The sequence below is a fragment of the Gymnoscopelus microlampas genome (assembly GCF_963454915.1).
Source record: "Gymnoscopelus microlampas genome assembly, chromosome: 1".
Lineage (NCBI taxonomy): Eukaryota > Metazoa > Chordata > Actinopteri > Myctophiformes > Myctophidae > Gymnoscopelus > Gymnoscopelus microlampas.
In genome coordinates, this window is record NC_139962.1 from 54585877 (window position 1) to 54599324 (window position 13448).

General features: G+C 41.1%; 1 protein-coding gene across 1 annotated transcript in view; it reads left to right on the forward strand.

Moving 5' to 3' along the window:
* The window catches only part of thsd4 (thrombospondin type 1 domain containing 4), a 122097-nt gene extending 109017 nt beyond the window's left edge, over positions 1-13080 (forward strand). The window contains exons 11-16 of the mRNA XM_084075402.1: positions 2476-2680; positions 4181-4354; positions 6772-6945; positions 7545-7724; positions 11284-11428; positions 12259-13080. Coding sequence (XP_083931528.1) covers positions 2476-2680; positions 4181-4354; positions 6772-6945; positions 7545-7724; positions 11284-11428; positions 12259-12401 — 1021 coding nt within the window. The 3' untranslated portion in view covers positions 12402-13080. The remainder of the gene's footprint in view (positions 1-2475; positions 2681-4180; positions 4355-6771; positions 6946-7544; positions 7725-11283; positions 11429-12258) is intronic.
* The last annotated feature ends 368 nt before the right edge of the window (positions 13081-13448 follow it).

Below are 13448 nucleotides of genomic sequence, written 5' to 3' on the forward strand. Positions count from 1 at the left end.
CATTTGTACACTCTCAGAGTTAAATTAACATTGATTTTACAATATAAATTGGGGTCCCAGAGACATACATGCCATTAAATGGGGGTCCGTAGCCTAATGCATGTCAAACTGGGGGTCCTTGAAATTAAAATGGTTGAGAATCACTGCTAGAGAGCCGTAAAAAACATCTCTTATGGGGGTCCCTGGCTTATCTTTTCAAATGGGGGTCCGTGGTCTAATAAGTGTCTATTTGGGGGTCCTTGGCACGAAACCACTGCTCTAGTTCACATGAATGCCCTTGGCACACAGCAGTGTCCTTGCCATCGACAGGGGCCCAATAATATCAAGAAAAAAAGAATAGAGTCTGCACACTGGTAAAGTTGCATAAAGCTCCACTTGGTCATTTATTGTCTCCGCCAGGCCGAAAGGCATGGCGAGAGAGTATGTTTTACCCCCTGTCCGTCCGTCCGTGTGTCCGTGTGTCCGTCCGTGTGTCCGTCCGTCATTCGATCTGTCTGTGTACAGCTAATCTCCGGCACCGTTGGCTTACTCGCAGCCAAACTGTGCACACACAGTCCCTGGATACCAGAGCAGAACCTCTGCCCCAAATTTTTCACAGGGACCTGTTATAGCGCCACCAGGAGGCCGATTTGTGCAAAACACATTTTTTGACAGTACTCCTACAGATTTTGTCCAAAAATCCCACAAATCGGTACACAGTATCTCTACAGTCATTAAACGAAACGGGTCTTTCAGATTTCTCATATTCCATCCTGATTGGCTAAAAATGTCTTCCAAAGTTTGCAGGAGTGCTCCGTTTTGAACAAAATGCCTCAAATCATGAACACAGCATGCACTTTCCGAGAAATTTTGCAAGCACATTCCCATTAGGCCGAGGAAGAACTACCATTTGAACATTTTTAAATCAGGCTCATGGTGGCGCTATAACAGGCCGATTCGTGTTTTTACCTATAATTGCACCGATCTGTGTAAAACTTTGTATGCACACTCCCTATAGGTCAAGGAAAAACCTTTGCCCTGCATTTTTCACATCTGCCTTTTATAGCGCCACCAGGAGGCCGACTTGTGTAAAACACATTCTTTTATACTACTCCTTCCAATTGTATCCAAATTTCACGCAAATCGGTACACATGATTTCTATAGTCATGTGATCACGACGGATGTGTTTGATTTTTCATACTCCATACTGATTGGCTAAGATTGACATCTAAAGTTTGCATTATTGGCTTGTTTTGAACAAAATTCTGCAAATCATGAACGCACCGTCCAATTGCGCTCAAACTTTGCACGCACATTCACACTATGTTGAGGAACAAATGCCACCCTTTTAACATTGGCCTGTTATAGCGCCACCAACAGGTCTAATTCAGCAAAACACATGTTTTTGACAAAATGCCTCAAATCATGAATGCAGTCAGTGTCCGATTGTCGTGCAAGGCCTAAGAAGAAATGGCACCCTTTTCACGTTGGCCTATTATAGCGCCACCAGGAGGCCACAGTAGCCTACCTGACCTGGCGGAGACCTGTGCTCCGAGGAGCACTTTTTCTAGTTGCTCATCAAACACATTGTGAGCTTGTAGATCTGTTATTTTCAAACAATTTAGTACTTTTACTTGTGGTACTTTAAGTACATTTTGATACCAATACTTTTGTACTTTTAATCAAGTACATTTTGAATTGAATTGAATTCTGGACTTTTACTTGTAACGGAGTACTTCCACATTGCAGTATTGATACTTTTACTTAAAGTTGTTCTGTGCAAGTTTCCAAAAAACGACTTTTAGCAGCCTCTGCTGGTCATTACCGTCACTGCAGGCCGTTCGTTTATCCTCTGTTACCCAGAATTCCATTCGTTTTCACCGGAAGATGGAAGTGTTTCAAAAAGCGTTCTTTTAATTGTTTTATACGATCTGTGGATCGTTTCTCTTAGCCAGTGGAGCTTTAGTTACCGTGAGCTGTGTTTTCTTTTTCTGTTTTTTTTCGTTCTTCAAATCATCTCTCTCTCTCTTAAAATCAGCGTGAGTTTCCTTTTGTTATTAGCGACCGCGCTAATAACAAAAGGAAACTGTTTGGCCAGTTCCTGGCCAAACAGGAAACCGGCGCGGTAGTTCCTGGCCAAACAGGAACCCCGTGGATTTCCGCTTCCATTTTCGAGGGAAAGTCATGCTCGACGGCGTTCAATAGAAAATATATAAATAAAAGGCTTTCGGGGGTGAAATTCTTGGAGTGGGTGTTGTGAAAGATTTGCCACTCACTAAAGATATACGATTTAACTTTAGTTTTACTGAAAACGTTACCTAGTATTACTTTAAGTAAAACATTTGAGCACTTTTCCCACCACTAGTTTAGTGGTCACCTCATTAAGTGAGGTATGTGATTTCCCCTTGCCACCCAATCATCACGTATCCATCTCTCTCTCTCTCTCTCTCTCTCTCTGACAACAAGCTCCTTGTGCTCTCTCGTCCCTTGAGCAGCTGGGACATAGGAGAGTGGTCGGAATGCAGCAAGACCTGTGGCCTTGGCATGCAGCACCGGCAGGTCCTGTGTCGACAAGTGTACGCCAACCGCTCGCTCAACGTCCACGTCAGCCGCTGCCGCCACCTGGAACGACCCGAAACCGCCAGCACCTGCCAGCTGAAGATCTGCAGCGAGTGGCAGATCAGGACAGAGTGGAGCGCCGTGAGTGCAAAAGAATTCTTTTTTTTAACTTTATACTGATTTTCGAACGCATCTGTGTCATTTTTAGATTTCTTCGGCTATTCAAAAACAGCAGATATACAAGCTCATAGCGCGGCACCGAGTGCCGCGCTATGAGCTTGTAGATGTGCTGTTTTTGAAAAATCTTGAAACTGTGGGCAGATCTTTGAATATATATATATTTTAAAGCGAACATTTGTAACTCAAATCTTTGCTTTTGGGGGGTTCTAGAAATGTCTTCTAAATCCTGACAGTTTTTTTTCTTTTAACGTTTGTTGCTACTGTATAATATCAGTGGTTTTCAAACTTTTTCATATCAAGGACCCCCAGATCCCCAGAAGCAAAGATTTGGGTTAGAAATGTTTGCTTAGCCAAATATAGCTAAAGAAATAAAAAAAAATGACACAGATGCTTCCCCGGACTTAAAGGGTTAAGAGGTTTTAATTGTCAGGAGGATTTAAATATCTTGTCTCTTCAAATAAAGCCGAGGAAAAGAAATTGAGCAAATCCGGGGTGGAAGTACAATTAGTGCAGCTTTAAATGAACAATATTTCATTGTATTTCATTTATTCATTTCAGACACTCTTTAGAATTTCAGGAACAGGACACCATAGTGGATACTCACAAACAGGTGGCCTTTGGCTGTTAACAAAAAACAAAAAAAGACAAGAAAACTGCCTAAAGTCTCACATCTCACATAGTGTGTAACACCTCGCTTTAGTATGTTCCTAGATATTTCAGCCACACAAAACCCAATTTACGGTACACGTTGTGTGCTCTAATCAATTGTATTTACAGTAGTACAGCATCTTAAAGGGACACTATCACTCTTTTGATGTGCATTTCAGTTAGTGACAGGGGCGCAGATGGTGGAGGAATGAGGTCTATTTTTTCACCACACATCAGGCATGAACCTGTATGAATGAGGCATCATTTGTTTTTTGAAATATTCGCAGACATTTTCATATGATTTACTTGTCAATGGCCCGGGTGTGTAAAGACCTTAACGGTCGTAGTTTTCACATTCACAGATTGTACACCATGTGTGACGTCACTTGAGTAAACTTTTAAGCAAAACTTTGGCTATGTTTCAGGGACACAAAAGACTGGTCAGTTTTATGGCTGCTTATTGAGCATTAAGACTACAACACATACTATACATAGAGATCATGTTGAAAAGCATGATACTGTCCTTAAGCTATTTACCAGACAGACTCATTAGTGACTTGTCTGTGATGAAAACTACTAATCTTTTTTCATTTAATTGTCTTTCCACCAACCATTAACCTGAACATTCCTTGTAATTGCTGGTGGCTGGAAAGCGAACCAAACTTTATACACTTTTCCTCCCAAACATTTTTCCTGCGGGTGCAACCATGCCGTTGTTAAAAAGTGAAACTTCTATAAACACTGCACCTGTTGTCCATTCCGACGTTAACATAGCAGTGCATTGTAACCACGTTGCCTGTTGTCTTCCTATAGTGCTCGGTGCCGTGTGGGCTGGGCCAGAGGTCCAGGGAGGTGCGCTGTGTGAGCAACGTGGGCGACTTTGTCCCCGACGAGGAGTGCAACATGAACCTTCGCCCCGGCGACAATGAGAACTGTGACATGGGTCCCTGTGCCAAGAGCTGGTTCTACACCAACTGGGGAGACAGGGTAAAGCTCATTTACATCTGTCAGTGAGGCAGTCAGTCACTCAATCAATCAATCAAAACCTTTATTTATTGTCACCATAGTTTAGGATTGAAATAAATGTTGCGTAGTGAGTATTTTTAACCCATTGAGACCTGAAGCCGATTCTACATGTCTCCTAAATCTCAACAGTATTCTGAAAAACGTATGTTTCTATATCAGTGGTGCTCAAACTTTTTCATGTCAAGGACCCCCAAAATGATATGTATTTGGCCGCGGACCCCCATCAAAATATTTTGTTCCAGGGACCCCCAGAAGCAAAGATTTGAGTTACAAATGTTCGCTTTAAAAGTATTTATATTTTCCAGATTTCCACACATTTTCACGATTTTTCAAAAATGGCAGATCTACAAGCTCGTAGCGCGGCACTCGGTGCCGCGCTATGAGCTTGTATATCTGCTATTTTTGAATAGCCCAAAGTGTAAAATAATGCTTTTTAGCTCAAATCGAAAAATTACGCCGTTCCAGGTCTTCATGGGTTAAGGAACTTAAGGAACTAATTGATTCACATCATGTGGGGAACAAAAACTATGCGACGGACGCGACGCATTGTGAGCTGGTAGATCTGCTATTTTCAAATGTTTTTTTCTTTAGAAAACTTGTGAAATGGGACATTCTGCATAATGAGTACACTCTACAAAGTGTACTTTCACTCAAGTACACTTTGAATTCCGGACTTTGACTTGTAATGGAGTAATTCTACATTGCAGTTTTGATACTTTTACTTTAGTAGAACATGCGAGTACTTTTTCCACCACTGCATGTTACGTTTGTGACATCCACCCACGGTCTAACATTTCACCCAGTAAGTGACATGTGGCTGAGTTATATTATAAAACACGGACACTATACAGTACAGTAGGTTTGTGCACTAACTGGTTGATCCATGCCCAAGAAAGGCCTTTTTAGTTGTTGTTGTTTTTTCCTGTGTTTTTTCGGGCACAACCTTTATTCATGTTTCTGTGGCCATCCATGAGGTAGTGATTAGGATCACTGCCTTCAGACCCCCATGTGTGGCCCTGGGGTCAAATCCCATCAGTAGCCTCGGCTTTCTTACTTTCTGTCTAAATAAATACAACATACAAACTCTTCTTCCAAAAACAACTCAAATAAATCCCTTTCTCACAGGAGATTACTTTTTTTTCTCCCACATACCCAGGACCTCCATTTTTCCAATGCTATCTTTACTCCTTTCTTAAATAATACATACAGTATGTGTGTTTGTTTATCTAGTGCAGGGCCTCTCAAACTTTTTTAAACCATGAACCCATTGTATGGGGGAATTCTTTTGGGCGATCCCACACTTTATTTATAGTGAAGAATATCTTACAATAAAAGCATTCTTATGTACGAATATTTATCAACTCAGAGAGGGTACAAATGGAACCAAATGGACCCGTGGTCTATGTATTTGTACCCTCTCGCTCTCGAAGTTACAAAAACTCTTTTAAGCCACCCCACCGGCACCCGCTCATTTTGAACTTCATTCCTGCTATATATCGTTTAAATATGAACAACTAAATCAGTTCTGTGTACCTCTGCAAGGGCTTGTGTGTGTGTGTGTGTGTGTGTGTGTGTGTGTGTGTGTGTGTGTGTGTGTGTGTGTGTGTGTGTGTGTGTGTGTGTGTGTGTGTGTGTGTGTGTGTGTGTGTGTGTGTGTGTGTGTGTGTGTGTGTGTGTGTGTTGTCTTTCCTGTTCTCGGTCGCTTGGAGCTGTGTGTGTGTGTGTATGAGGAGTCAAGTGACTGTCTTTGATGTCCTCTCCACGCTGGTCACGACGCTCCCACTTCTTTCCATTTCTTGATAAAAGAAATATTATTTTTTCGGTTGCCAACGGCACCTTCCCATAGTTTGAGAACCGCTGATCTAGTCTACTTGTTTTTGCACAGAGGCAGAAAGAGGATATCTATACTTATTCTACATATAGAGTGGCGCGCAGACAATTCATAATCTGTTCACACGTCACTCACACACTATTATATCACTTGGTAACCGTGTTTTGACCCACTGTGAACTGACAGCATGAAATGACAAACACATTAGAGGTGGTCCGATATGGATTCTTCAAGGCCGATACTAATTCTGATACTTTGAAGAACAGGAAGGCCGATATAAACCTATTTTCTTTCAAAGATTTCCAATATCCATAATGAATATAGTGAACTCTGTGCACTAAAAGGCCTCTGATTCTACTGTCTGCACACATGCCTTGCATTCTAGGCAGGCATGTTCATTATTCCTATTTTACATTTTTCATATTTTTGTACATTATGTGTGGTCAGTCCGATATATCAGACTACCTCTTGAATAGACCAACTTATACCTTTTTTTTCTCTATATAAAAATGACCAGAGACTAATCATATCTAGCTCTTTGTCATAGTGTTCGGCTGAGTGCGGAATGGGCGTACGGACGCGCGGAGTGCTCTGCCTGACCAATCACATCAGCAGCATACCCCTGGAGGGGTGTGGCCATGAGCGGCCCGCCGACTCGCAGGTCTGCAACAACGGGGCGTGTGAGAGCCACATCGAGTGGTTTACGGGTCCCTGGAGCCAGGTATGTACAGTACAGTACGGGCATAACGTGAGGTCATGCTGGTGTCAAAGGGAAGCAGTGGTGTAAAGTACGTAAATGCACTAAAGTACATTTACGCAAGTACTGTACTTAAGTACAATTTTTTGATATTTGTACTTTACTTGAGTATTTCCAATTTCCAATACTTTTACTCCTACTCCACTAGATCTCAGAGGCAAATATTGTACTTTTTCTCCACTACAATTATTTGAAAACTTTAGTTACTTTGTAGATTTGTATTATTATTACAAAACATACATTAACCACTTCAGCCCTATATACATTTCGTCCATTTGAAAATAGCAGATCTACAAGCTCATAATGTGTCGCATTGTGAGCTTGTAGATCTGCTATTTTCAAATGTTTTTTCATACATTTGAAAACTTGTAATGGGACATTCTGCATAATAAGTACTTTTCATTGAGCCACTTTAAGTACATTTTCATGCCAATAGTTTTGTACTTTTACTCAAGAAAATTCCGGACTTTTACTTTTGCAGAATTGATGCAGAATTGTGTACTTTTTACACCACTGAATCAATGTAATCCCAATGCCGGCGTTGCGTGTACTGTATGTCCCAGTGCTCTGCAGAGTGTGGCTCAGGCAGCCAGCAGAGGGCGGTCACGTGCCTCATGAAGTCGGACGAGGGCTACGCCGTCATGCCGCCGTACGAGTGCTCGTCCCTGGACCGCCCGCTCAGCCAGCAGAGCTGCCACCTCAAGGAGTGCGGGGCCAAGTGGTACCACACCGACTGGAGCGCCGTGAGTCACGCCAGCCCACACCTCACTACACACACACCTGGATTCATGGGTTAACCCATTAAGACCGGGAAGGCATCTGTCATTTTAGATGTTAAAGGACGACTTCACCACTTTTCAACCTATCTTCATATAATAGGTCCTCACTAATGCTCATGATAAAATTATACAATTTTTTCCTACTTGGTCTCTGTCTCATAGGAGGGCTGTGGACAGTCCAGAAACCCGTCTACCAGTGACATCATCGTTAGGCAGGATTTGTTTTCCCAAAAAGATTACAATTTTTTTATTCAGATTTCTATTAAGGCGAGAACAATGGGATCTATTATTGCATTGCAACTTTCCAGGAATACAAAGCCTGCAGTTTCTATTAGCTTGGATTCCCCATCGATGATGTCACTGGTAGACGGGTTTCTGAACTGTCCACAGCCCTCCTCTGAGACACAGAGTGATTAGAAAAAAATTGTACCATTTTATCATGAGCATTAGTGAGGACCTATTATATGAAGATATGTTGAAAAGTGGTGAAGTCGTCCTTTAACCAATTATCTTATACTTTGGCTATTAAAAAATAGCAGATCTACACGCTCATAGCGCGGCACCGAGTGCCGCGCTATGAGCTTGTAGATCTGCTATTTTTGAAAAATCTTGAAAATGTGTGCAAATCTTTGAATATATATTTTTTAAAGCGAACATTAAGTAACTCAAATCTTTGCTTCTGGGGATTCTACATAATGTATTCTAAATCCAACCAGTTTTTCTCAGGTTCACAAACTTTTTCACGTCAAGGACCCCCAAAATGATATGTATTTGGCCGCGGACCCCCATCTCAAAACATTTTGTTCCAGGGACCCCCCAGAAGCAAAGATTTGAGTACAAATGTTCGCTTTAAAATATATATATTCAAAGATTTGCACACATTTTCACGATTTTTCAAAAATAGCCGATCTACAAGTAGATCTGCTATTTTTGAATAGCCAAAGAAATCTTAAAATGACACAGATGCGTTCCCGGTCTTAATGGTTTTTTTTTTCAGTCATTTGGATTCCATTAGAAGCCAGCATGTCTTCTATGGAAGCGTGCCTTTGCACCAAAAATAGCCGATCTACAAGATCGGCTATTTTCGGTTATTAGTCTTTGAAGTGGTCAGACTAGCAATTGAATACATGTTTAGAAGCATATTACATAAACACTAGCACATACCCGGGGATGTGTGCAGTTCCAGGTAGTGACAGACTTTGGGTTATGTGCCATGCTGTACAGCGATAGTCCCAAACCTTTTTGGCCCCAAGGAGGACCCCTTCCGCCCATAGCTTGGGGGGCTGTAACCATGGCGACGGCTGTAAGCATGCCGACGATAGCTCCCATAGCCCGAATTCTTTGAGATAAAAACACTCATTAACAGCTTACATTTTGGGAAAGTGAAAAACGGGCATCGCTGTTCCGTGCACATGCTAATGGTCAAGGGCCATGTGCAAATACAGATCAATTGCTCCAGCCACTGAGGAGATCCGGGCAGAAGAGATTTTGGGGACAGACAGACAGAGGTTTGGGGAATTATTGTAAAGGATTGTAAAGGATTATTGTAAGGATGAATGGTCTCAGAAATGTGACAAAAGCAAAGGTTTAAAGCCTCCTCAATCTGTGATTTATTCGGCTGGTTGGCTGTAAATGTGGTTCAGAATCATAATACCTAAAAACGTCGTCATTACATGTTCAGTCATGAGATTGTATTTTTCCTTTATTCCATGGGGATTTAACCCATTGATACCTGGAACACATCTGTGTCACTTTAGATGTCTTTGGCTATTCAAAAATAGCAGATATACAAGCTCATAGCGCGGCACCGAGTGCCGCGCTACGAGCTTGTAGATCTGCTATTTTTGAAAAATCGTGAAAATATTTTTTAAATATTTTTTTCCGATTTTTTTTTTAGGATTTTGAATTTTTTTAGACGCTGCCTCAGGTCTTAATGGGTTAACACGTCTTGTATCCACATTGCATCCAGATGATGATTTGCACCTGCCATTAGAAACGTGTCCCACAGTACACACATTGAAATCACATCAGAGAAACACGCTCGTCACGTTACTCATAATATTTACATCCTTTCAGAAAGAAGCCAAACAGAACATTTTGTGTTCTGAGTCAATTTCCTCGGTTCCTTTCATGTGGTCGTACACAGTGGTGGAAAGTAACTAAGTACATTTACTTAAGTACTGTACTTAAGTACATTTTTGAGGTATTTGTACTTTACTTGAGTATTTCCAATTTCCAATACTTTTACTTCTACTCCACTACATCTCAGAGGCAAATATTGTACTTTTACTCCACTACAATTATTTGAAAACTTTAGTCACCAGTTACTTTTCAGATATAAACTATGATATAATGAAACATACATTAACCACTTTAGCCCTATTTTATACATAGGCTATTTGAAAATAGCAGATCTACAAGCTCACAACGCGTCGCATCGCGACGCGTTGTAAGCTTGTTGTACTTTTACTCAAGTACATTTTTAATTTTGGACTTTTACTTGTAACAGAGTATTTTTATATTGCAGTATTGGTACTTTTACTCAAGTAAAGAATTTGAGTACTTTTTCCACCACTGATGATGTGGCTTCAAGACACATTGCATTTGCTCTTGATTACTCAATATGGCCAAATGCATCCCTGACTACCGTCAGCATGTCTGGGTGCATTTACACCTGGCTTTTATGCATTTTAGCACTAGTTTATCACCCACAAAGTGTGTTCATGCCAGGTTTAATGGGCACCATAGGGTACAATTGGTACTGTATATGTTTCTTCTGTTCATATTGAACTACAGCATGAACGTGTGAAGAGTGCTCTGGTTCTACTGTGTTCCCTTCTTCTCTATTCTCTCTTTCCCTATCCTAACTCTTCCTGTAGCCTACAGTAATTGCAAAAAAAATACTTCACCCATTCTTTTACACCTGTAATCGTGTGATGTGACAATAAAGTTGATTCTGATTCTCTTTCAAAGAACTAAATCAGCTCAGCAAGAAAATAGTTGATCAAGTTTAGTGAGTAGTTTGTAAAGGGCAGTGGTTTAAAGTAACTAAGTACATTTACTCAAGTAAGTACAATTTTGAGGTATTCTTACTTCTACTCCACTACATCTCAGAGACAAATATTGTACTTTTACTCCATTAATTTAAACTTTGGCCATTTGAAAACAGCCGATCTACAAGCTTGAGCGTGTAGATCGGCTATTTTCAAAAGAGTTTTTATACATTTTAGACATAATGATAACTTCTGAAACATTCTGCATAATAAGTACTTTTACTTTTGGTACTTTAAGTATATTTTGATACCTATACTTTTGTACTTTTACTCAAGTAAATTTTGATTACCAGACTTTTACTTGTAACAGAGTATTTCTACGTTGCATTATTGATACTTTTACTTAAGTGAAAAGTACTTTTCCCACCACTGTGGGAAACTTGACAGTATAATTGAATAAAAGTATACGAAACATTTTCTCGTACAGTCCGTTTGTCTTCTCTAACTCTCTAACTCGTTAACCCCTCCAGTGTTCTAAGACGTGTGAGGGCGGGTTCCGCGTGCGGGAGGTGCGCTGTCTGTCTGACGACATGCGCTCCAGTGAGGCTTGTGAGGAACACCTCAAACCAGCAGCGAAGGAGGACTGCAACCCAGAACCCTGTATACCTCAAATAGGTCTGTCCACTGCCCAGAGTTATCTGCTCTTTATAGATCTTACAGCACTGTAGAGCGCTCTGGAACCTTTGTATTAAATAGTTAACCATTAAGCCAAATCTGTGTCATTTTTTGATTTCTTTGGCTATTCAAAAATAGCAGATCTACAAGCTCATAGCCGCGCTATGAGCTTGTAGATCTGCTATTTTTGGAAAAAACTTGACAATGTGTGCAAATCTTTCAATATATATATTTTTACACAAACATTTGTAACTCAAATCTTTGCTTCTTGGGGGGTCCCTGGAACAAAATATTTTGACATGTTAGGATTTAGAAGACATCTGTAGAATCCCCAGAAGCAAAGATTTAAACAAATTTAATTTGCACAAGTTTAGCTCATAGCGCGACACTGACTCTCGTGCCGCGCTATGAGCTTGTATATCTGCTATTTTTGAATAGCCAAGTATAAAAAATATAATAATAGTATAAAAATAATGGTTAAAGTGGTTAAAATCTAAAATGACACAGATGCGTTCACGGTCTGAATGGGTTAAATCAAGTATATATATTTATATCATATATTTAAGACTTTAATTATTCCATTATATTTAACTCTTAAAGACCTGGAACGCATCTGTGTCACTTTAGATTTCTTTGGCTATTCAAAAATAGCAGATATACAAGCTCGTAGCGCGGCACCGAGTGCCGCGCTACGAGCTTGTAGATCTGCTATTCTTGAAAAATCTTGATTTTTTTTTTTTTTTCAAAAAACTGTTAGGATTTAGATTTTTTTTTAAAGAATCGCCTCGGGCCTTAATGGGTTAAGACTTTAATTATTCTTTCGGTTTCAGATGAGAATTGCCGAGACAAGTATTTCAACTGCAACGTGGTGGTCCAGGCTCGCCTCTGCGTGTACGACTACTACAAGACCACGTGCTGCGCGTCCTGCACCCGAGTGGCCCACAGACAGTCCATCCACCGTGGACGCAGCTAGCGCCGTCTCTCCCATAGGCCCCTAGGATCCCCGCGGTGGGGCCCGGACTCTGTACCCACAGCAGGCAAACTCTTGTTTCTGGGTCAAAGACGTTAAACCCAGAAGGGAGTCAGTGAGTGGGGGGGGGGGTGTTGTTGGGACTGCTTGGAACCTGCCCCCGGGAATGGACACTTTTATTTTAGGGAGTGACGAGAATATCAGCTGGACAGAAGGGACAGAAGGGACACGTCCTAGATTTGCTCGAAGATCGTCACAAGGAATAGCTTGGAATAGCGGTGGACACGCATTGACCTGCAGTTCGGACATTGGAGGAGTAGGGGTCACTGTCTCAGTCTAATGCAAGCAGTCTGACCCAAACCAGTGAGATTGTCCCTGGCCTTTATTCCAAAAGGTCCCTGTAGTAGTGACACATACAAGCCGTCCTATCAAACTGTCCTTGAGCAAAGATACGGCAACCCCCTACTTCCCACTTAGTCACCGTGGAAAAAGCGGAAAAAAAATTGTCTGAATAGCGGTTGGACCAGAGAGAGAGCGGCATCAAGCAGAAGAAGAACCTTTACAAACCCCTTTTGGGATCAAACCCGGTACGTCCAGTCAAAAGGGAACCGTGTCACTTTTTATTTGTGGAAGTGTTTCGTGACAGCTGAGCTGAAAATGTACTTCTTTTGGGGCTGCCGTGATAACAGGACATGTAAAGGGAGAAGGGAGAGCTAGCGCTGTTCATTGTTGTGTATTTGTACAGTATATATATATATATATATATATATATACAGTAGACCCTACACCTTCTAATAAGCTTTTCTTCACTGCAGTCTGTATACTGTATCGTTGCTGTCGGGCAGAAACCTCTTATCTCCATAGTTTAACCCATTAAGACCTGAGGCCGTGTCTAAAAAAATCGAAATCCTAAAAAAAAAAATTGGAAAAAAATATTGAAAAATAATTTTCACGATTTTTCAAAAATAGCAGATCTACAAGCTCGTAGCGCGGCACTCGGTGCCGCGCTACGAGCTTGTATATCTGCTATTTTTGAATAGCCAAAGACAC